At 34.4% G+C, this 23715-nt stretch overlaps 1 protein-coding gene across 6 annotated transcripts in view; it reads left to right on the forward strand.

Moving 5' to 3' along the window:
- The window catches only part of PAPOLA (poly(A) polymerase alpha), a 57451-nt gene that overhangs the window by 15075 nt on the left and 18661 nt on the right, over positions 1–23715 (forward strand). For 5 of the 6 annotated variants that reach the window (XM_022576144.3, XM_022576146.3, XM_089908184.1 and 2 more), the window contains exons 3-15: positions 305–371; positions 4756–4837; positions 6486–6595; positions 7052–7105; positions 10718–10829; positions 11533–11622; positions 11713–11851; positions 13356–13428; positions 14753–14873; positions 15831–15915; positions 20480–20533; positions 21075–21194; positions 22484–22593. In XM_022576144.3, the coding sequence (XP_022431852.1) occupies positions 305–371; positions 4756–4837; positions 6486–6595; positions 7052–7105; positions 10718–10829; positions 11533–11622; positions 11713–11851; positions 13356–13428; positions 14753–14873; positions 15831–15915; positions 20480–20533; positions 21075–21194; positions 22484–22593 (1217 nt within the window). The remainder of the gene's footprint in view (positions 1–304; positions 372–4755; positions 4838–6485; positions 6596–7051; positions 7106–10717; positions 10830–11532; positions 11623–11712; positions 11852–13355; positions 13429–14752; positions 14874–15830; positions 15916–20479; positions 20534–21074; positions 21195–22483; positions 22594–23715) is intronic. The other variant, XM_089908185.1, reaches the window with a different exon arrangement.

The following is a 23715-nucleotide window of genomic DNA, read 5'->3' on the forward strand; positions in this document are numbered from 1 at the left end:
AAGAGTGATACCTAGAAAAAACTTTTTGTCTATATAAAGTTCTATTCCCTTAATTTTGATTTGTGATACTTTTGATTAGTATTACAGCATTGTCAGGAGAAAGGGGAATGCCTTGCTAAGCTAGAGGAATGCCTCACCCAGTGTAACAGTGCCTACATAGCTAATACTATAAACTTCCTTTCTGATAACTTAAAGACTGGTTAAAATTTAGGAAGCCACCTATTGAAAGCTTTTTCATTTTAATTAGTAGTGATCTAGAATAACAAACAACTTGATACTTGATTGATATTTGCTCTATCAACAGGATTTTAATTTTGGGAAAATTAAATAACCTGGTAAAAGAGTGGATACGAGAAATCAGTGAAATCAAGGTAAGGTGACTTAATTGTATAGGAAGTAATTTGCCAGCTGAACACAGCAATTGTCTTATATAACTATTTAGAGTCTTGAATGCGGAATGTGTTTTAGACTGTTGACAGCAGAATTTGTATTTGGTATCTAGCTTTTTGGGGGGTTTTTTTTGGCCATACCGTGCAGCATGTGGGATCTTAGTCCCCCAGCCAGGGATCAAACTCGAGTCCTCTGCATTGGGCAGAGTCTTAACCACTGGACCGCCAGGAAGGTCCCGGTACCTAGCTATTTTGAAAGCAGGAAAAACTGAACTGAATTCAGTGATTTTATAAATACTTTTGGTTGTAACACTTCAAAGCTCAGTAATTACTTACACGCTTTACAGAAATAATGTTTCCCTCAAAAGGTGCTTTAAAAAATGTATTAAACACGGTTGTTACAGACAGATGAGTGTGCTTAATTTTGAGGCAAAGTAGTGAAATGTTTTTCATGTTATCAAGAAAAAAAATTGACTGGTTTTGAGTCTACCTTATATGCTGGACCACATTCACACACAGCACGAAATAAGTCAGGTTCTTTACAGATGGTATTTTGATAGATGCTGGATTGTGTCTGTGCCATATTTGTGCCCACTCTTTTAAGAACAATGTAACGTCATTTGGATAAATTGTGGTTTGACAGTTGATTTCGATAAAACGTTTGCTTCACTTAGGAAAAAAAATGTATTAAACATGTTTATTAAGTATTTGAGAATCTTGTTACCTTTTAAGGAATTCTGCAACGATGAGCATTTTTTAGGCCTTCAGATGTTAGACTCAAACTGAATTATCTATTTAGTTTTTTATAATAACATTCTTTGAGCTTCTAATAACTTTTTAAAAGAAAATCATACAACTGTTGAGTCCATGAATAGGCTTCTGGTAAAGGAAATGTAGTTTTTTTTGAATTTTATTTTATTTATTTTTTTATACAGCAGGTTCTTATTAGTTATGTATTTTATACTTATTAGTGTATATATGTCAATCCCAATCTCCGAATTCACCCCCACCCCCACCCCAGCCACTTTCTCCCCTTGGTGTCCATATGTTTGTTCTCTGGAAATGTATTCGTCAAGTTGTGTTTAGAAGCCGTTTTTTAAAAACTCTGTAAGTAGTGGTCATTTTTCCAGGGTAGTACAAAATGCGTATTTAGTCTATAATACAGCTGAAAAATTGATGGTAAGAGAACCAAAGGTAGAAGAAAACCTGAGAGAAGGTATCAAGGTAGGAGAAAACCAAAGGTAGAAGAAAACCTGAGAGAAGGTATCAAGGTAGAAGAAAAGTAAGTTAAAGTCTTCTGGCTTTAGTGAAATTTCTTAAAGCAGTGTATATATATTTCAAAGCAACTGATTAAAACTTCAGCAGCCAGAATATTCTAAACTGGGGACTCCATGTATACTACATGTTTGTCATTCATAGAATTTTGATAAAAATGATATTTTGAAAAGGATTTCTTTTTGAGCTGAGCAAAGGATGTCCAGGTTTAAGTATTTTTACTCATTTATTGAACTTAGTGATTCTTTAATCTTGCATAGGAAACACAGCTTTGTTTTTAATGGCTTTTTCTTAGACATTTAAGTTGAAAACTGTTATAAGGCCAGAACTTGGATTTATTTAATGTGAAACGAGTGCTGTCTCACTGATAGTTTTGTTTCAGTAATTAAGTGCCTGGTTAGTTTCTTTAACCGGTAATTCTATTTTTAATAATTAATTAATTAATTGCCTGTGTTGGGTCTTCGTTGCTGCGTGTGGGTTTTCTGTAGTTGCGGCGAGCGGGGGCTTCTCTTCCTTGCGGTGCGTGGGCTTCTCATTGCGGTGGCTTCTCTTGTTGCGGAGCACGGGCTCTAGGTGTGCGGGCTTCAGCAGTTGTGGCTCGTGGACTCTAGAGTGCAGGCTCAGTAGTTGTGGTACACGGGCTTAGTTGCTCCGCGGCATGTGGAATCTTCCTGGACCAGGGCTCGAACCCGTGTCCCCTGCATTGGCAGGCGGATTCGTAACCTCTGCGCCACCAAGGAAGCCCTGTCTGGTAACTCTTGATACAGTTCTTCCTGCTGGTTTTCTTGAGGGTAAGAAAAATTATTTGGATTAATGAAATTAATGCTCATTCCTAATCAAATTTGTCAGTGTTCTTTTCTCTGTAGCCTAACTCTGTAGGTAGTAAATTGGTTAGAGAGTGGGACTTTAGGGGCTTTACAAGTTTGATCTTTTTTTTTTTTTTGCGGTACGCGGGCCTCTCACTGCTGTGGCCTCTCCCGTTGCGGAGCAACAGGCTCCGGACGCGCAGGCTCAGCAGCCATGGCTCACGGGTCCATCCGTTCCGCGGCATGCGGGATCCTCCCGGACTGGGGCACGAACCCGTGTCCCCTGAATCGGCAGGCGGACTCTCAACCACTGCGCCACCAGGGAAGCCCTACAAGTTTGATCTTTCATATCTGTTTTCCTAGGGAGAATTTCTTCCTCAGCTGCTTGGTTTTAAGCCCTGATACAGGATGTCTTGATGTTGACGCTATTGATATTTTGGGACCACGTATTTTTTTCATTTCTGCCCACGCCGCGCGGCTTGTGGGATCTTAAGTTCCCTGACCAGGGAATTGAACCCGCGTCCTCGGCAGTGAAAGTGTGGAGTCCTAACCACTGGACCACCAGGGAATTCCTCACATATTTCTTTTTCAGGGACTGTCCTGGAAGCTGTTAAGCAGCACTCTTCCAACTAGATGCACTGCCTGTCTGGTCTCCCCAGATGTGACAACCAAAAATATCTCCAGTTAAATCAGTAGCAAACCACTGATTTTTTTGGGGGTGGCATGTGGGATCTTAGTTCCCTGACCAGGGATTGAACCCGTGCCCCCTACAGTGGAAGCATGGAATCTTAACCACTGCACCACCAGGGAAGTCCCACTGATTTTTGATGTATAGTTACAATTAATTTATAATATTTTGGGGAAAATTTATATAAAATATGAATTTTATTTAAGTTGTTTGATTTGTTTGCCATCTAATATCCTGAGACTTAAAAAAGATTTGCAATTGAAAAGTTCTTCTGTGATGTTAATTAAGAAATCTTAATTTCTGGGTTACAACTGTAATAGCTATAAACATACTAATGTCTAATACAGTAGCCACCAGCCACACTTGGCTATTTCAGTTTAAATTAACTAAAATTAAACATTCAGCTCCTCAGCCACCCTAGCTACATTTCAAGTGGTAGTGAAATATAGCTAGTGCCTACTGTATTGGACAGTTCTCCTGGAGAGCGCTTATCCGAAAGATTTGTATTTTACTAGAGATGTCCACAGAACATCGTTCTCAGGTAGTTTTTTCCTATCTTCCTTTGTAGGCATATTTCTGTACACACCTTGCTGGCTTAACTTAAATAACCAAGCCAACTGTACAAGTGGTTTTTAAAATATCTAAACATAGGAAGAGATGGTGGTGTCTCCTTTTAAAAAATGTAATACTACACATTTAGATTGCCTGTTTTCTATAAGTGATGATTAAGTGTGCCCTTAAAAAACAAGGGAATCCCCTGAGCCTTTTACAATTTATTTTTAGGGTTGTTGGAATATGAAGTAACAATTTATGTCACTTTGGGAGGGTGGTGGGGAAGAGTGGTCTCTTTTATGTTCTGCTACTGAGTAAGACTTTACTGAGGAATTAGAAAGTAAAGAGAGACATTGATCTAGCACACATTAAGATTTGGTGGTTTTTTTTGTGGACAGACATTATCCTTACCACCAAGCGTGGTTAAACGTATTCTCCATAGTCCTTTATAGTCATACCAGGGTCAGAAAGATGATTTTTAAGTGCTTTCCTTTCTCCTCATTCCTGGTGTTTTTACTCTAAGAAATCATCAATAAGTTTAGTTCTGCTCAAAATCATCCCACTAAAGCCTACTAAACTATTAAATGTAGCCTTATTGGCCTTAAAGTCACTTTTGATACAGTAAAATTATAGTCTAATGTACTGCGACATATTTGGTATAATCACTGAATACAATCTTTTAAGCAATCAATGTTTTTGTTATATTCTAACATTCATGATTTATGCAGCACCTTATCATGAATAAAATTTCTGATTCTGACATTGCTTCTGTGGAATCACATGATCTCCTCTACCACAGTCTTTGTAGCAGTTTCCAAAAATGTGGCAAAATTCTAACACTAATTGAAAGTTGAAAATTGCTTAAATTTCAAGTTAGGTTGATCTGTGAAGGCCTGGTATTTTGTAGGGCTTATAGTTTGTTTACCCTCTATATAAATTTGCATAGAAATCTTACTTGGTTTTTGTTTTTTTTTAAATGTGTTATTTGAAATAGTTACCTTTGTGCTCCACTGGCAAAATAACTATTTTTTGTTTGCTTCAACAGAATCTTCCACAATCTGTAATTGAAAATGTTGGTGGAAAAATATTTACATTTGGATCTTATAGATTAGGAGTACATACAAAAGGTAAATATTGTTTATATTGTTTTAATTATCTTGAGAAGGAATACTTCTTTAATTTTTTAAAAATTATAATGACACATCCATCTCAGTTACTTGCAGTGTATTATACAGCTTAGGTTTGCATGGAAGAGATGACTTCAGGGAGCTTAAATTTGGTAAAAGAAGAAAGATATAAAATGATACCTTTCATACCTGTGCCCTCCAATGCAGTATTAAGTAAAATAAAAAATTCAGTTTCTCAGTAGTAGTAGCCACATTTTCATTGTTAAATAATCACATATGGTTAGTGGCTACCGTACTGGAAAGTGCGCATGAAGTACACTTTTCCCCTTGGGGAGTTATTTTGGACAGTGCTGCTCTGTATATCATTTCCTCTACCTGAAGAATGTCAGAAGAAAATGATGTTAAAATAATGATATCTTTTTCTGGAAATCAGAAGAAAAATGAAGTAAAGCTTGAAAAAAATCTGTATTATAGTCGTGAAATATAGTTAAGGAAAAAACAAACCAAAAAAAATGTGTATCTGCAACACAGTAACAATCACTAATAATACTTTCTTAGTTACATTTGTAGTTTTTTTCCCCTGTGTAAATAAATACACAATAAGAATATTATCATGGCAGAGAATATTATTGAACTCTTTTTTTTTTTTTTTTACTGTGCATAGTTAGTAATCTTTTGGTCTTCATAATCTTATTTATTCTTATGTAACAAATAGAGGAGTCTGAGACTTAAAAAGGCAATACAGCTTGAACAGTTGCTCCCAGCCATCTCCTGGCAGAGCTAGGATTCTAACTCTGGCAGTCTGAGGCTGTACTCTTCAACCATTAGCCACTAGCCTCTGTTAAAAGTATCTGCCAGTCTCTGGTTCTCTCTGTTGTGGCATTATTCCTTCTCCCCATCTCCCACTACTGTGTGCTGGAAGTAGTACATTTGCTTTTGATGTGTCCTGTGAACTGTATGCCCTTCTCCCCCTTCATGAATATGCCAGATAAACAGCCTTCAGAGTTAGTGCCTCAGGTATTGAGTCTTTTAGGAAAATGATTATGTTGACCAGATTCCATATTGATCTCTTCTTTTTATGATCCCAGTTATTGATTTTAATCATCTTTTTTGTGCTCTCCTATGTACTCAGTGCTGGCCTCCTATCAAGCACTAAATTAATAACAGCTGTTCTTACCATGGTCTGCCTCTTTGGATTCTTGCCATTGGTCCTTCTTGAAGTGCATAGGTCCCATTTAGGTGCAGGTAGGAGCCTGGAAGCACCAGTCACAATGTATAGATGATAACTGTATTTTTTTGTTTCACTAATGAACATGGCTATGACTAAGGACACCAAGAGGTTGGGTGTATTCTTGCATAATTGCCTCTCTTACCATAAGAGTTCCTATCTGAGTCACCTTTCTTTGACTCCTAGTTCACCTGGGCCACTACAAATAGAAGATGCTGCAGGAAAAAATATATCCCATTGATTAGGGTCATGTTTTTCTTATACTGACAGGTAATTTTTTTTTTAAGGTGAGGGGTGCATTTAGAGGCTCATCAGTGTAACATTAACAGGTTTTCAACATCAAATACTGCCATGATAAGATGCAAAATAATTTTCTTGTAATGGTAACTAGTGGTTGATGGGCTTAATTTTTTTTTTTAGGTGCCGATATTGATGCGTTGTGTGTTGCACCAAGACATGTTGATCGAAGTGACTTTTTCACCTCGTTCTATGATAAGTTGAAATTACAGGAAGAAGTAAAAGATTTAAGAGTGCGTAAATGTTCAGAGTGAAAGGGGAGGAGTTATAAAAATCAGTTTAGTCAATTGAGTGAGTTTTATGGTATAGCCATTAATTTATTGAACTCTTGCAATTTGCCAGACCCTTTTAAGCTTAATGTGTATGCTTGCATTTTATTCTTTACAGCAGTCTAAAATCATAAATCTGTAATCTCATGTACAGAGTAGGAAATGAGGCAAACAAAGTAAATATTAAGCAACTTGGCCACCATCACATATCCGAGTGGCAGAGATCAAGAATTTGAACCTAGGCTTGTGCGACTTAGGATTCTCGAGTCTTAAACCTGTTTAATGAGAACCTAGTCTGTGTCAGGTGTCGTGGTAAATTATGTTTAAGCAATGTCAGTACTGCATTCATTTAAGAGCACTAAAGCTAGTGTAGCCCTAAGGTATACTTTCAGAGACACTGATTTTTAAATTTTCCCACAGGCTGTTGAAGAGGCATTTGTACCAGTTATCAAACTGTGTTTTGATGGGATAGAGGTAAGGTTCAAATAGACAGCTCTTACTGTGTGTTATTTTGATAGGTGTAGGTTAAAAACTTGATTTATTTCTAAGGTTTATAATTGGTGAGTTGGTATGATATTAATATGAATGAAGTTTTTTTTGAAATGGAAGTGACAGCCTATTCTTTGTAGTCTCTTTTAAAAAAGAGCCTAGTGAAACCAGGAGTTAAAATATAGACAGAAATGTACTGACTGTGAAATGGCTGCTACAGAACAGCTTAATTGATAGTTTTTCCATATGCAGATTTTATATGCTTTTAGTCTCCTTAAGGTAGTATAACTATATTTTTGCAAGTGGAACTTTGGCTTCATTTAAATTAAATATTTAAGAGTTGAGAGAAAATTGTGACCTGATGTCATGTATGCTGAAGTATTTTCTGATAGGGAAGGATATATGAGCTCAGATTCTTTTTTTTAAATTAATTAATTTATTTTTATTTTTGGCTGCTTTGGGTCTTTGTTGCTGCGCGCGGGCTTTCTCTAGTTGTGGCAAGCAGGGGCTACTCTTCGTTGCGGTGTGGTGGCTTCTCTTGTTGTGGAGCACGGGCTCCACATGCAGGCTTTAGTGGTTGTGGCATACAGGCTCAGTAGTTGGGGCATGCGCTCAGTAGTTGTGGCACACGGACTTAGTTGCTCTGCGGCATGTGGCATCTTCCCGGACGAGGGGCTTGAACCCGTGTCCCCTGCATTGGCAGGCGGATTCTTTTTTTTGGCAGGTGGATTCTTAACCACCATGCCACCACCAGGGAAGCTCTGAGTTCAGGTTCTTGAGATGATGTGCAGTTCTCTTTGATGTTTTCAATGTGTGTAATGAAAGTAGTTGTAACAAAGCTGACCCTGAAGCAACTTTAGTTATTTATGTTACTTCTGCCATACATAATGGTGATGGAAAGTCACTCATAGTAATAATGACGGTTATAAAATTTCAGAAATGGAAGAATAATACTTCTTTGTTCTGCAAAAAAAGTGGTTTCTATAATTGTTGCATAAGGTGCCCAACTCTATCTTCTGTGAAATATGAGTAATCTTAATAAGTAGACATAAGATGTTAAATTTAGTAAAGGATTATCAAGTTCAGGCAGCTTTGATTTACTGTCAGTGTTTAAATAAATATAAAACTACCGTAATGTAGGTGATGCCTTTTTTCCCCAAAAAGAACATTAACCAACAAAGGGGAGATTTTTTGGGGTGGAGAACCAACTTAATTGTGTAAACTTTTCAGGATGGAGATAAAAGTCAAATGGTTACTAGAAATATTTAATGTGCTTGTTATTACTGAGTTGCTTTTTGAGTTACCTGGGTTGTTTGTTTTTTTTTTTCTATGAGCATATAGTCTTTATTTCTGTCTAAATTAGGGGCAGTGCTGGATTTTGGAATGTGTATCATTGGAAAATTTAGGCTATACCACAGGTACTTATTTGTGTAAATGTACAATCTTTTCCTGTCTTGTAGGTGCATGTTTAAATGATTTTTCACAGCAAGCTCTTAAAATACAGATTTTTAAAAACATCTTTATTGGAGTATAATTGCTTTACAATGGTGTGTTTCTGCTGTATAACAAAGTGAGTCAGCTATACATATACATATATCCCCCTATCTCCTCCCTCTTGTGTCTCCCTCCCACCCTCCCTATCCCACCCCTCTAGGTGGTCACAAAGCACCCAGTTGATCTCCCTGTGCTATGCGGCTCCTTCCCACTAGATATCTGTTTTACATTTGGTAATGTATATATGTCCATGCCACTCTCTCACTTCGTCTCAGGTTACCCTTCCCCCTCCAGGTATCCTCAGGTTCATTCTCTACGTCTGTGTCTTTGTTCCTGTCCTGCCCCGGGTTCTTCAGAACCTTTTTTTTCCCATATATATGTGTTAGCGTACAGTGTTTTTCTCTTTCTGACTTACTTCACTCTGTATGACAGACTCTAGGTCCATCCGCCTCGCTACAAATAACTCAATTTCATTTCTTTTTATGGCTGAGTAATATTCCATTGTACATATGTGCCACATCTTCTTTATCCATTCATCCGTTGATGGACACTTAGGTTGCTTCCATGTCCTGGCTGTTGTGAATAGTGCTGCAGTGAACATTGTGGTACATGACTCTTTTTGAATTATGGTTTTCTCAGGGTATATGCCTAGTAGTGGGATTGCTGGGTCGTATGGTAGTTCTATTTTTAGTTTTTTAAGGAACCTCCATACTGTTCTCCATAGTGGCTGTATCAGTTTACATTCCCACCAACAGTGCAAGAGTGTTCCCTTTTCTCCACACCCTCTCCAGCATTTATTGTTTGTAGATTTGTTGATGATGGCCATTCTGACCAGTGTGAGGTGATATCTCATTGTAGTTTTGATTTCCCTTTTTCTAATGATTAGTGATCTGTATATCTTCTTTGGAGAAATGTCTGTTTAGGTCTTCTGCCCATTTTTGGATTGGGTTGTTTGTTTTTTTGATATTGAGCTGCATGAGCTGCTTGTGTATTTTGGAGATTAATCCTTTGTCAGTTGCTTCATTTGCAAATATTTTCTCCCATTCTGAGGGTTGTCTTTTCCTCTTGTTTATGGTTTCCTTTGCTGTGCAAAAAAGCCTTTAAGTCTCATTAGGTCCCATTTGTTTATTTTTGTTTTTGTTTCCATTGCTTTAGGAGGTGGGTCAGAAAGGACCTTGCTGTGATTTATGTCATAGAGTGTTCTGCCTATGTTTTCCTCTAAGAGTTTGATAGTGTCTGGCCTTACATTTAGGTCTTTAATCCCTTTTGAGTTTATTTTTGTGTATGGTGTTAGGGAGTGTTCTAATTTCATTCTTTTACATGTAGCTGTACAGTTTTTTTGATATTGAGCTGCATGAGCTGCTTGTATATTTTATTTATATTTTATTAATCCTTTGTCAGTTGCTTCGTTTGCAAATATAAAATACTGATTTTTAAAGTGATCTTATAAAAGGCTTGTTTCTCTAGCAGCATTCAAAGGTTGGAACCATGAAATCAGACCCTCAGGAATAATTACCGAATCTGTGCCAAATTTCTTTTGCCCCCAACCTTTCCTTGAAAAAAAGGAAAAAAACAATTTTGTCAGTTGCATTCTATGAGTCTTCAGAATTAGCCAGTTTTTGTTTTGTTTCTATTTAGTCAAAACTAAGTTGGAGAAACAGACTGGAATATTATAGATACATAAGTTCTTAAATATAAGAAGTTCCCTTTTTACTGACAGGTATATTTGGGCTACATATAACCATATTGGCCTTATATTTGAGCACCTTTTAGGATATAATTCACAGTTCATATAGGTGGAGAACGAAGCAGTTAGTTTTAAGTAATCCAGTATATCTGCATTTAGCAAACTTAGTATATTAAACTTAGTATGATTAAAATGACAAGTAGCTATTTATACAAGTTCTGTTTATTTAGTATTACCATGTTTTAACATCTGGTTAAAATACCTGTGGTAAGAATTTTGTTTGAACTTTTGGAGGTGTTGTCATGTTAACAGCTGATGAGAAGATCCTGGTCTTAAGGAGTTAATAGTGTTTTCTTTTTTAAAGAAATGCCTTAAAAATAGGCAGACATGGAATGTTTTGTTTGTTTTTGTTTTAGATTGATATTTTGTTTGCAAGATTAGCACTGCAGACTATTCCAGAAGACTTGGACTTAAGAGATGACAGTCTGCTTAAAAATTTAGATATAAGATGCATAAGAAGTCTTAACGGTATGTAAAAACCTACTTCCTTTTGCATAGTAGCAGTTTTGGTCAAATATGAAATAATTTTTAACTCAAGTTTCATAATGAAGCTTTTAATGGCCATATTGTTTATCCATAGTGAGTCAAATAAAATGAACTTTTTGCTTAACAGTTAGACTACAGTGGAGCATTTAGTAATTTGTTAAATCATTGGTATCTTGCATTATTATTTCTTTTCTTCCTGGGATGTTTAAATACTGTCTGTCGTTTGTACTCTATTGCTAGTGGCTCAGGTTTCACCTTGTAACTCTATTAATTTTGATCCTGATAACCTTTGTAACATTTTCAACTGTTGTGCTTTTAAAAGGGTTACATTTGAACACTTATTTTAGCATTGTTTTGTTAATATGCTCTTGAAGAACAATTCCTGGAAACTTAAATGGATCAAGCCCTATTCACCATCTCTGAACTGGAGCACATTTTAATTATGGGTTGAAAGTTTTTGAAATAAAGCAGATTACAGTTCAGATTATTTGGTTTTAGGGTAGTGTTTGTGATAGAAGGTAAAAGTTTTATATTTTTTATTTGCCTCTTTATTAACATTACTGATTTTACAAAGTAAATTTTTATTTAATTTGACATTAGTCTCAGAAAATTTAAAAGAAATATTATCATTAACCCTTTGATAATTTAATGTTCTGTTTTTTTTTTCTTTACTCCTGTTAATCAGGTTGCAGGGTAACCGATGAAATTTTACATCTAGTACCAAACATTGACAACTTCAGGTTAACCCTGAGAGCTATCAAACTGTGGGCCAAACGTGAGTTCCGAATTTGTTGGCTAGCTTATTAAAAATGTTTAAGCTTTTGTTCAGCACTAACTTTTCTTTTTGCTTTTCCCTTATCAACAGGCCACAACATCTATTCCAATATATTAGGTTTCCTCGGTGGTGTTTCCTGGGCTATGCTAGTAGCAAGAACTTGCCAGCTTTATCCAAATGCAATAGCATCAACTCTTGTACATAAATTTTTCTTGGTATTTTCTAAATGGTATGTGTTTAGATTATATTAAAATAAAATTGATTGTAGACACTGAAGTTTAGTCTTATTTCTATGACATTTCTGCAGCTGGTCTCAGATTCAAATTTTAGTTCATGATGTAGCAGTATAGGTAGCCTTGGGGAGATCATGTTGTGTATAAAATGGCAAACCTAAATTCCATTCCTTTTCCCTAGCTTTCCCAGGATAGCAAGGCAGGTGCTGTTTGTACTTCCATGCGTAAACTTACTCTCTAAGTAAACTGAATTTTAGCTATAATGTCTGCTAAAATCCAATGAGTTGGTAGGTTGGGATATCAGTTACTTTGGATAAAGCTTTATATATACCACCTCTTTTAATTTACTCTTTGAATTCTTCTAGATCTATAGGCCATTAGTTTCCTGTGGTTGTTTTTTGCTTTCAGCTGCCCATTTATCTTTGGTAGAATGTTAAGGATGTAAATGTATATAAAGCTTTTAAGGATAACTGTAAGTGCTTGAAAAGCAATTGAGCATCCCTTTGAGATTAGTCATTAACCCAGGAGAGATTTTTTTTTTAATGCTCTCCTTCATTTCAGCCTGGTCACATTTGTCAACCATTATTTCTTTTAAGTAATATAAAAGATTGCTATTTCACATTAGTTGCTTTGGCCCAGAAGGTTAGAGTTCTTGGTTTTTAATCAAATTGATCTGAAAGATTTGTCTTCCCTATTTGTGCCAACCTCTGTACCTCCTCCCTCTGAAAAAAGAGTTTTAGTTATTTTATAAAAATTAGAGTTATTGGAGACAATTTATAATTTAGAACTGTGCCACACTTTTCAATACACATTCTGTAATTATGGATTTGATAGCACTTAATTATATATAACCAGGTTTGATGAGAAAAATGTCAGAATTTCTCTTAATGCTACACATACATGGCAAATAATATATTTAAGAAGCTAACCTTGATATTAAAGATGGCATATGTTTTCCAGTTTTTAATCTCTTCTATAAAGGACTGAAGTAGCTAACTCACAAAACATATCTTGAAAACAGTGTGTTCACATCATTACACATATTCACGTTAATAACCTTTGTCATGAGATAGAGAAAAATTTTCCCAATCAATTTTATAGTTATTCATGCTCCTTTGCCTATAATGAATTAAAGACAGGATCTTTGTCTTTTCAAGGGAGATTTTATCCTGTTCAAGTTTGCGGTGAACACATCAGATGTCTCGGAATAGTACTTTTAAATTTGAATAGTGCTTTATCAGTTCTTCTCTGCGAGGCAGAGAAGATATTTGACTTCAGTCTGAGAAAACTACCAAATGGTTTAAGTTACTTTCATAGAGGAAATGTAATTCAAGTAGTCTAACGTCGACAGAAAGGAATAAAGGGAATAAAAGATTATATATACCAAGAGTGCAAAATGAATGAAGAAGGATCACATTCACAAATGCTGTATGTTTAACAAAATACGTGTAGATGGTAATATCCAATAGTCTTATCAAGTGCTACAATCTTTTTAAACAGGGAATGGCCAAATCCAGTCCTATTGAAACAGCCTGAAGAATGCAATCTTAATTTGCCTGTATGGGACCCAAGGGTTAGTGTATTATTTTTTCCCCTACAAATTCACCCTGTGCAATAACAAGTAAAAATCATCTGCGTAACCTTCAGGGAGACTTCCCATCCTATTACGTTTGAGTGGACATGTTCGTACTACACTTTCTTTTTAATCTCAACTATAATTTTCCTCTGATGTGAGAAGCATAATTATGTACCCTGTAAACTACATTTAATTGTACATAGTTTATAATATCAAGATCACTAATTTTAATTTATTCTATATAGAACTACCTTGTAAGTCAAAGTTGTGTGGGCATTTGTGCTTAAAAGAAAAAATAAAAGGATACTAAAAATCCCTGTATTTTTTTTTGTTTGATCTAAATATTCTGTTAAAATTGGGTTATTGTAGGAAAACTGTTGCTTAATGTTTAACCGTGGCAGATAACTTCTAAGCAATATCACTTTAATTACTGTGATGTAATTGTAAAAATTGGTTTGGTTAATTCAGATTACAAAAGCATGGTTGGGCTGAAGAGGAGCTTCCATTCTGCTTCTTTGGAAGTTATGACCTTTACTGCTTACTCAGTTTAAATGTTTAACATGCACTTTATTAATTGATAAAATAAATTTAGGTTTGAATAAGGCTTTCTAGGTTTATAAAATTCTATTTTTCTACATTAATTTGCTATTTTATTACAACATCAAAAATTTTGTCAGTTTTAAGCTTTGTTAATGACATCAAGCTGTGAATTTTTAAGTTTTCCGAACCTCAAGACATTTAATTTTGGAGGGATGTGAATTTACAATTTCCTCTGTGGAAATATGCCACTTTTATCATTAGTATACAGATTAAAATTAATAGTTATTAAATCATTTCATTATATCTTAAAATGATACCAACATGGATAAAGTAGTTTTACCATGTGTTAATAAGCTTCTAGTCCTGATAAATTAAGGGTATATTAAAAACTAAGTTTAAAATTCGTTTTACACAGAACATACTATGACATTTCTCAGAAGTGTAATTGTGTGTACATCCCTATTTCTGTTGTAGAAAAAAGAAAAACTAAACATCAGTAGATGCCCAATTAGAACCTTTTTTTGCTTGACAGGCACACTATTTCTAGTAAGATTGCCAAAGCAGTCATGCCCAAATGATTGAAACAAAACATTAGACCAAATCACAGATTCTGTAAAGAATTCCTGTAAAAACAGTGTCTCTTTACATGGTTTTTCTTTCTCAACTCCAGCTGTGAAATGAAATAAAATTTAATCATTGGTTCAGTTTAACAAGGGGTAAAAAGTCCAAGTATCTGTTGCATATGTACTTGAAGAAACTGATTGGCTGTTGTTGTATGTAGGTAAACCCCAGTGATAGGTACCATCTTATGCCTATAATTACACCAGCATACCCACAACAGAACTCCACGTACAATGTGTCCGTTTCAACACGGATGGTCATGGTTGAGGAGTTTAAACAAGGTAAGTGTTTATCCTTATGCTCTCCTTTATACACGAAGGATTTACATACCATTGTACACCCCGTAGTTGGGTATTCAATTAAATTGGAGAAAGCATTCACCGAAGTGGATTTTGGTGTTTATTTATTGATTACAGATTATATTTGAGAATTAACTTGGAAAACTCAGTTTAATTTCTCTTAAGCAATTTATTTTTGATTATATATTGGAAGATTAAGCAAAATTGAAAATTGTATCCTTAGCTGGGCCTTTATGGTTTAGTTCCATACTATTGCCATGTGAAATTTTAAATGATGTCATAGTTTCTCTCTACTGGGTGACATGAGAGGCTTTTAGCAGGCAGTATACTTGAAAAGAGCTTTGAGCAGGATTTTGACCAAACTGCCCACTGTTTTGGAATAACCTCTAAACTTCTGAATCCCAGTAGTACCGCTAATTTGAAGGAGTAGCTATTACTAAATGGTCTTTAAGGGAAGTAGCTAGAACTGGATTGTTTAATTTGACACAAGTCAAGGAAATAGAATCAGCTGTATGACTGCCAGCATCAAACTCAGAAGTGTAAAGTTCTTTTCTGTAGTCTACAGGGGCTCTTCATGGGAAGATGTCGCTATCCTTTTATGGGAAACTTGTTTTTTAGAAAGGCAGGAAGCAAAGCTTATGGGAAAGTTTTCTTTCTTGGGTAACTCCAGTGCTTCAGTTTTAGGAGAGAGTCATTCTGTGAGCGTGGCATTTTAGAGTAATGGCAATTTGCCAGAAAACTGGATCTGAAAGGAACCCTCCAGGTTTTTTGAAAAGAGTGTATGTAAGAATCTGTATGCTCTAGAGTCATAGACTAAACTTGCTATGTTAAAATTATGATTTTAGGAATATAGTGAATGCATGTGGTATATTTAAGATCTTTAAAATTATAGATTCTTAGACTGAAGCATGCAAACATTTTAATATGTTTTTAATTTAGGTCTTGCTATCACAGATGAAATTTTGCTGAGTAAGGCAGAGTGGTCCAAACTTTTTGAAGCTCCAAACTTCTTTCAAAAGTACAAGTATGTATTTTAAGGCATGTCGGACATGTTGCTCTCTTAAGTAATGGTTTAATGGTAGCATACGTGACATCTCTTTTTGCTAGACTAATGTAGTCTTGAATTTTCCTTTAAACATCTTCTATACAAGTTTTCTTCCTGTCACAAAGGGCATACTGTTTTTAATAAACCCCTTATTATTTCTTTATCAAGGTAAAGTGTAGTCCATACAGTTTTGCTGCCTGATGTAACCGAATTTCTACACTTGTAGCAACATCAGTTCTGAAGGCTTGTTAGTCATCCCCAAAACTCTAAATCTGTATACCTTGGCAAAGGAGTGAACTGTTAAAATCTGTAGTTAATAGTGTCTGTTAAGTAAGTATTTTCAGCCAGTTCTGGAAACTTATTTATCATTAAGATTCTCTATAACATAGGCAAAGCTAATAAAATGTCAGTGTATGTAGTCAGTAAGATGTTTTCAGTAGTTATAGCACATGATTGGCCTACCATTTCCCCCTAATGTTAAAAAATCCCCTTCAGATATTTCTACAGATAATTTTCATGGAATCTCAGTGGGTGTAATATTTTTTTACTAATGGTTTTAGTATAATGGTTTAATACCGTAGTACAGGTTAATAGCCTGATTGTGTTGGTTTTGATGAAAACTGTAAGTTATAATAAATCTTACTTTTAAAAAAATGGACTTGCACTTTTATTTGCCCTGAGCTGAAAACTTGCCAAAGTCCCACTTAAAAAAATTTTTTTTCTTTAATGCTTGAAATTTTCCTGACCATTTGATCTTGTGTTGGATTGTGTTTTGTAATAATCTAAGCAAGATTGCTCTATGCTATTTCCCCAATTAAAAACAAGAATGATGACCTTCATGATGTCTCTGTGTTTTGTTTCTGTATCTTTTGCATGAAAAAGCAATAATGGAGCCAGCTTAATTGTTGTGTTCTGGGAGCACTGCATTGTCAGTAAAAATTTAAATAGCATAACATTGAATGTTCTTGTTTATTACTTATTCCCCATAAGTTGTGCTTTTCCATTTGGCAGATAATTTTCCATTGTTTTTTATTTTAACCACTGTTGAGGAAGTACCTTTGAACATTTAAACTAATAAATACATATTCTGATGCTTTAAAAACTACATCATGAAAGAGTACATGATTACTTGTAAGGAGAATAAAGAAATTGGTCTCATAGAAAAGTGCCAGCATCTCTTAATCCCCGAGAATCCAAGATGAAGCTAGATAATTTTTCCTGTCTCACTTTCTTGTAGGAGTAAGAGGTGGGTAGAATGAAGTTCTTCTAAGTACCCACTTAACTGGTTTCTTTCACTTTAAGAAAGACTAGTGTTGAAATTGAAGAAACCTTGATAATGTCATCTATTTGAATAAATTTGTATTAACTAGAACTTTGAAGTTTTTTTTTTTTTTTTTAAAGCTTGCTTAAATCTTTCTTTTAAAACTTTTAGGCTGTCCTTCAGTCTATGCCAAATAGTACATATAAGGTCTTCAGCTGACTGATGAAAAGATTTATAGATTACTGTCTTTACTGAATTCTCTTGAAACAATCAAATTATTTTAGGTTATTAAAAACAGCTTTAAACATAATTAGATATGAGGATGTAGCAACAAATAGAGGAAATTATATCAGGAAAATTTAAATTTCAGCTGTGACTCCTGCGAAAAAGGATTTGAAAACGTGACAACAATGAGCTAACTTTACCTATACCAAATTCTACTTATGTTTTTAACTTATTTCAAAAATTTTTCCTGTTAAAGAATTAGTGATTGCTATCATTATACTCAAGTATTCCCAGATTTGAATTTTTCTTTTAACATATTATATGAATTACCCCAAAGATTAGCTGTACAACTGAACTGAAATCCTTAGTTTTGCCTTGAGTCAGAGTTGGTTAAGCTTATTTCAAGTATATCCTGAAAGTATTGTGTTTGTTATGTGAAATATTTTAAGTCATATAGTATACCTGCCTGCCCTTCTTGGAAGGGAAGAAGCCATGAAGGAAATTTCAGTTGTCTTAGAAAGCAGACCATGTTTCAGAAGATATCAGTGTTCTTGTGAAAAAGGGAGAACACTGCCTTGTGAAATTTTATAGTTCTAAGAAAATATTTTTCATGTTTTACCCTTAATATATTCAAGCTCACATAAGTAAGTAACCAGCAGTAAAATAAATCATTATTGACATAGGAAATGCGAATACTTATTTCAGATGTTCCATTTCCTTAGGAAATGAGGAAGCAAAGGTATTAGGGAAAAAAGCCAAATGTTCTCAGGAATAGGGTTAATAATTTATAATTTCAAGGAGTATGTATGTATAGAATAATTTAGCCTCATAATGTTTTAAAGGCTTTAAAAATAGTGAACTGTAATTCTTGGACCTGAGTTACTTGAAGATGGAATTGCAAGGATTTTTGTCTAAGATAATTAGATTTTCGGTGCACATATCTGAGCTGTTACCTACCCAGGGAAAAATATTAATGTGATGAAATGGCCAGGAAACCTACTTACAAAATGCTTTTTTGGAGTAAATATTTGTGAGGTAATAATAGCAACTAAATTAAGTGTTTTTAGAAGCTTTTAAAGAGGTTTTAATTCAACTGTGGTACATTTTTATAGTTAAATTTTTTTTATTGGAAACTGATAATCTTTAAATCTTGGGGAAAGTTAATCATTATTTCATTGGCTTCAGTGTTTCATGAAGGCATTTGAGTACCTGAAGCATGACAGTGGCACTGTAAAGTAGGGGATGGCGTTTTTTGGAGCAGCAACAAAATAGTCTAAATTTAGACCTATTTCTGCTTGGTCTCTGTGCTCTGATAGGTAACTTAAGAATTAATGACAGGTTATTTCTATTAAACATGATTACTGTATTTTTTCACATTTGCTTAAATTTGGCTGAGTGAAGGACATTTGACTTCGCATACATACTTGCTAAGCTGTTTAAAACTTTGAGCTTTATTTAAACAGGTGCCTTTATCATAAACGATGTGCAGAGTAGACCCCCCCTTTCCACTGGATTTCAGTAAGAACCAAAGTTGAACTCTAAGCTTTAAAACTTTAAACTTTGAATTACCAACAAGATTATGTTCAAATGGATTTTATATTTTGCATAAGTAGAGAACATTATATATCATTTAAGTTTTTGTTCAAGACTCAGGTGGTCATTAAGAGTATCCATTTCTCTAAAAGAGTGATTTAGAGACTTGAGTTTTGTCCTCATATTAGGTGAACCCAGACAGCTTTGCTGTTTTGAGTTTTTGTGTGCATGCCTGCTTTTTATACTTTGTCTTATCCTCTTATAAGTTGTTATACTTTAGTCAGAGTTTTTTCTCCATCCCCTCTCCGCCCCCCCCTTTTAAAATCTGTTGTCCATTTTCAAACTCCCAGGGAACTGGAAATCAGGTTACTGAGCTTATTAGGATTTTGTTTGATTTATAAGAGAGTTTAGGGCCCCAGGAGGGTTTTCTGTATATGTAAAATGCATGAGCTTTTAGTGCTTTTATTAACTTTTATTTATTTGGGCTGTGTTTGTTCTGTATATTTGGTTTGCTCTAAATAATTGCTGAACAGATTAAACTGGTAAAGGAAACGAAGTATTGGTTGGTCTGTATGGATTTGGACTGCACATTTACTTTTCTGTCTACGTGTTTTCATATTTATGTATATTACCTCTGTTACCTTAAGTTTATAAATACTTGAAGTTAATTTAAAATTCTTAGTCATAATTCTGACTTTTCCACCTACTATCAGTTTGCTTTTTGAGGTAAAGTTTCTGGTGAGAAGTTTGATTTCTATCACTTCTAAAATGGATTTTGTAGAAAAGTATGTTGGATTGGACTTTTTTTTTTTAGTCTTACGAAATTCTTTAGTTGTAAATAGTTTGTTTTAAAAAGATTTAAAATAGTCGGTCATGATGGTGTTTTTCTGAAATGAAAACTTGATTTTGCTCTAATTTGAATGGAATTGGATTCTGCATAGAAATCACATTTCTTTGTTGCTCTCACATTAATGATGTCTGTATCTTTGTTATAGAAATTCATACTGTTGCTTGAAAAAAATCATGAGGCCTAACTTAAGTATTCAGTTTAATTTTTGCTACCTTTGAATTAAAAAGCATGATGTGTTTGATACTGTTTTCTAAGTTACTGATGTATGTATATTTAGTGACCCTGTTTTTGTGGCTAAAGCCTTGGTGCTTTATTTCCATCAAAGCAATTTTGCTTTAATAGGTTATATTTTAGTGAGGTAGCTCTTTATAGAAAAAGCACTCCACCAGAATCATTGAACCAAGTTATCAGTTGATATTTAGTCATCGTTTTTGAATTAAGCTTCTTTTTGGGTAATTATTCATAAAATTACTATCTTTTTCAGAAGAATTAAACTTGCCAGTAGTTAGAAACTTGTGGAATTTAGCATTTATGATTTTATGTGCAAACTGAGATTGCAGTTCTCTCTTGCTAAATTGATCTATAACTGTCAAAAAGCTTATTACATTATGGTGTTAATATCCAGCACAAAGCACTTAAATGAAATAAATAGCATGTTGTCTTTATCTTCAAAGGCATTATATTGTACTTCTAGCAAGTGCACCAACTGAAAAACAACGCCTAGAATGGTGAGTATAAGATTAGATTTTACAAAACAAAAAACAACAACAAAAACAAAACTTCAAAATGAATCAGATAGCCACAGAACACAGTAGGAGGTGGAAGTCCTTAAAACATCAAGTTTGGTTTTGTTCATAAATGGAGCTTTACTACTTGTAATGGAAGTATAGGAATTTGGAGATCCATGTGTACAATTTTTTTTATTTGCCTTGTAGAGATCCATGTATTATTTCTTAACTGTATATTTAAAGTGCTTTGTTTTAGTTTACTGATTTTTTTTCTTTAAATATTTGTGGGGTTGTCTTTTATAACCTTCCTGGCTTGAAATGTGGCTTGATTCTCTTCTTCCTGCAGTTTTCACTTCATTTTTGGGGTAGAACATAAGGCTTTCGTTTTATCTTTGGGAGTTTAGACAGTTGAACTGCCCTCATATGTGTGTTTTATGATCTTCATATTACAGCTTTACACAAACATACTTGATTTTCTGCATTTTATTTTATTTTTAAAATTAACCAGAATTTTCATTAATAATGAGTGACATTTGTTCAGGGTGGGCTTGGTGGAATCAAAAATCCGAATCCTGGTTGGAAGTTTGGAGAAGAATGAATTTATTACACTGGCTCATGTGAATCCCCAGTCATTTCCAGCACCCAAAGAAAATCCTGACAAGTAAGCAGTCCTCTAATTTAATCCAGTTTCCTCATCCCCTTTTCAACTTTTGCTCATGGAAGTTTTATAGGCAATTTTTATTAACTCGAGTTACTATTCTGTTGATTACATATGGGTCAGGCCAAGTTGAAATTTATGGTTTAGGGTTTCCTGATCAGAAACACTGAAGAGAAACACTGTTTTTTTTGCAAAAAATCACCCCTGAAATAAGTTGTAATGACGAGGTGCCTATTAACTAATTTGAGTTCAGATTCTGTAGGTCTGCACTTTAGCATTTCTGAACACACCTCCCCTTTTTTGTAGAGTGGTTTTCAGGATAGCTGCTATATCAAACATCGATCTTTGCTTTTTATCTTAATTTTTTGAAAAAGAAAACATGCTTTGATATGACCTTGCAAAAATTTGATTTGTGATAGGTTCTGGAACATTGAGAAGATATGTTATTAAAAGCTGCCTTGCCTTATTCTTTTAAGGATCTTTTTGTAGGTCAATTTCTGGTTTGATTGTTGCTGTGTTATTACCTATATGAAATTTTACTTTGCCTATAATCACTTTGTTTTATTTAGAGGGTGAGGGGAGTTTTAATAGTGAGCTTTTTCAAAAAAATGCAGTAGCATTAAAGATTGAACAATATTAGTGAATGGATCATTTAAGATTGTGCTGTAATAGAATAGCTATTTCTCTGATTCTGCAGATTATTTCCTTTTGCATTCATGTAAAAGAGTTGGCATTTGAGCTTTTTATAAATTTTTTTGTTGCTGCGATCTTAATTATTAAAAGACTGATCCATTCAGTAGATACATCATTAAATGTTGAAAAGTAGCTGAATCACCCATTATTATTATGCTGCGGTCAGATTTCTGTACATGTGGCCTTTTCATTTGAGTTTAAAAGTTTAAGGAATGTATGTTAAGGTCTAGTTAAATTTTTATATCTACACTATTTTTCTTTGTTTCAAATTTTTGTAAAACATGTCATTCATTAGTATGAATATAATTTTTCTTTGCAGTGCCTTTGGTACTTAAGATTATCATTAAGAATATTGGCTGTCAGTACATGGATAATGAAGAGTATATTTGTCCTAGGACTCCAGTTTTTTATATAGCAATAGGAATATAGAGGGCAGATATGGAGGAGGAATTTGAGTTTTGATGCAGTTTGGTTTAGAACTTAGTTTGTTTATATATTTGTATTCTGAGTATTTCCATGTATCTCAGGTTGGCAACCACATTGATAACTGTTTTCATGAAATCCTGATAAACTATAGTAATACGCTTCTTATTTTACAGGGAAGAATTTCGCACGATGTGGGTGATTGGGTTAGTGTTTAAAAAAACAGAAAACTCTGAAAATCTCAGTGTTGATCTCACCTACGATATTCAGTCTTTCACAGATACAGGTATAGCTCTACTTAGATAATCAAAACATGTACTTGCATATATGAATTTGTCTTCATGTGTACCATAGTGGAATTTGCAATAACTGTTAAAATTACTTGGGAATATTTTACAGTGATCATCAAAATTACCTTAATATTTTTGGATTAGTTATTAGTTTCAGTCATGTCTAATATATAAATGATTTTTTTTCTCTTATGGTAGACCTAAAGTTAAATGGTTGAACCACTTTAAATTTAATTTGCCCACGATTACTTATGAAATTAGAAACCACCTGAATATTGATTGTCTTAAAAGACTGAATCTGTGTCTGATTGCCTTAATAACCTTGAACCTTAGAAATTTATGAAGCTAAACTTCTGGTGACATGAGAAAATTTATCCTCTATGTCATTTATAGACTCAAATGTTAATTCATGGGTGGGAAATACAATGATGAAGGCTTCATTTTGGATTGACCTGTACCCTGAGATACAAGGTAGTATGGTTTAGCTAAAGACCAGATGGTGGATATAGTTGACAGAAGCTGAGACTCTATGTAGATACGCAAATTTTCAAGGGAATGGTGAATGTACTTAGCGACAATGATGAATGTGCGTCTTCTTTAGGGACTAATAATTTTTTCTTTCATACATCTCTCCTTTCCATTTAAAAAAATTTTAGTGTGTGTTTTTCTCACCTGTCCACAATAAGGAGTCTTCACCTAAGGACATTCAGACGTAACAGTAAAAGTTTTTTACCTCCTTGGAGAAGGAGAGACAAAAATCGGTACATTTTTTTAAAATGTCAGTATCATACACTAAATGTAAAGGAGAACTAAAAGGAAAAGAATGTATTTCAGTATGTAAATGCTTAGGTACAGTGACTAGAAGACATACCTAAGTAGGTAATTGCAGCTATATTTAGAATCACTAGCAGTGTGGTAGCTGAATTCCTATGATACAGGTGTTACCTGTTGTGATTCAGAGACCATCGGCAGCATTGCCATTGGTGACATGAATTTTCCTAGAAAATTCAGCTTAAAAATACTTTGTTTTTATGTAAAATTGAGTTGAGTTCTTATTCAAATAATTGATAAAAGTAGGTTTTTCATCTTTAGGAATGAAAGTAGGACGTGGTACAGTG

This window comes from Delphinapterus leucas, chromosome 2, assembly GCF_059928025.1.
Source record: "Delphinapterus leucas isolate spDelLeu-1000000601 "Yukka" chromosome 2, BTC_Dleu_Yukka2, whole genome shotgun sequence".
NCBI classification, from domain to species: domain Eukaryota; kingdom Metazoa; phylum Chordata; class Mammalia; order Artiodactyla; family Monodontidae; genus Delphinapterus; species Delphinapterus leucas.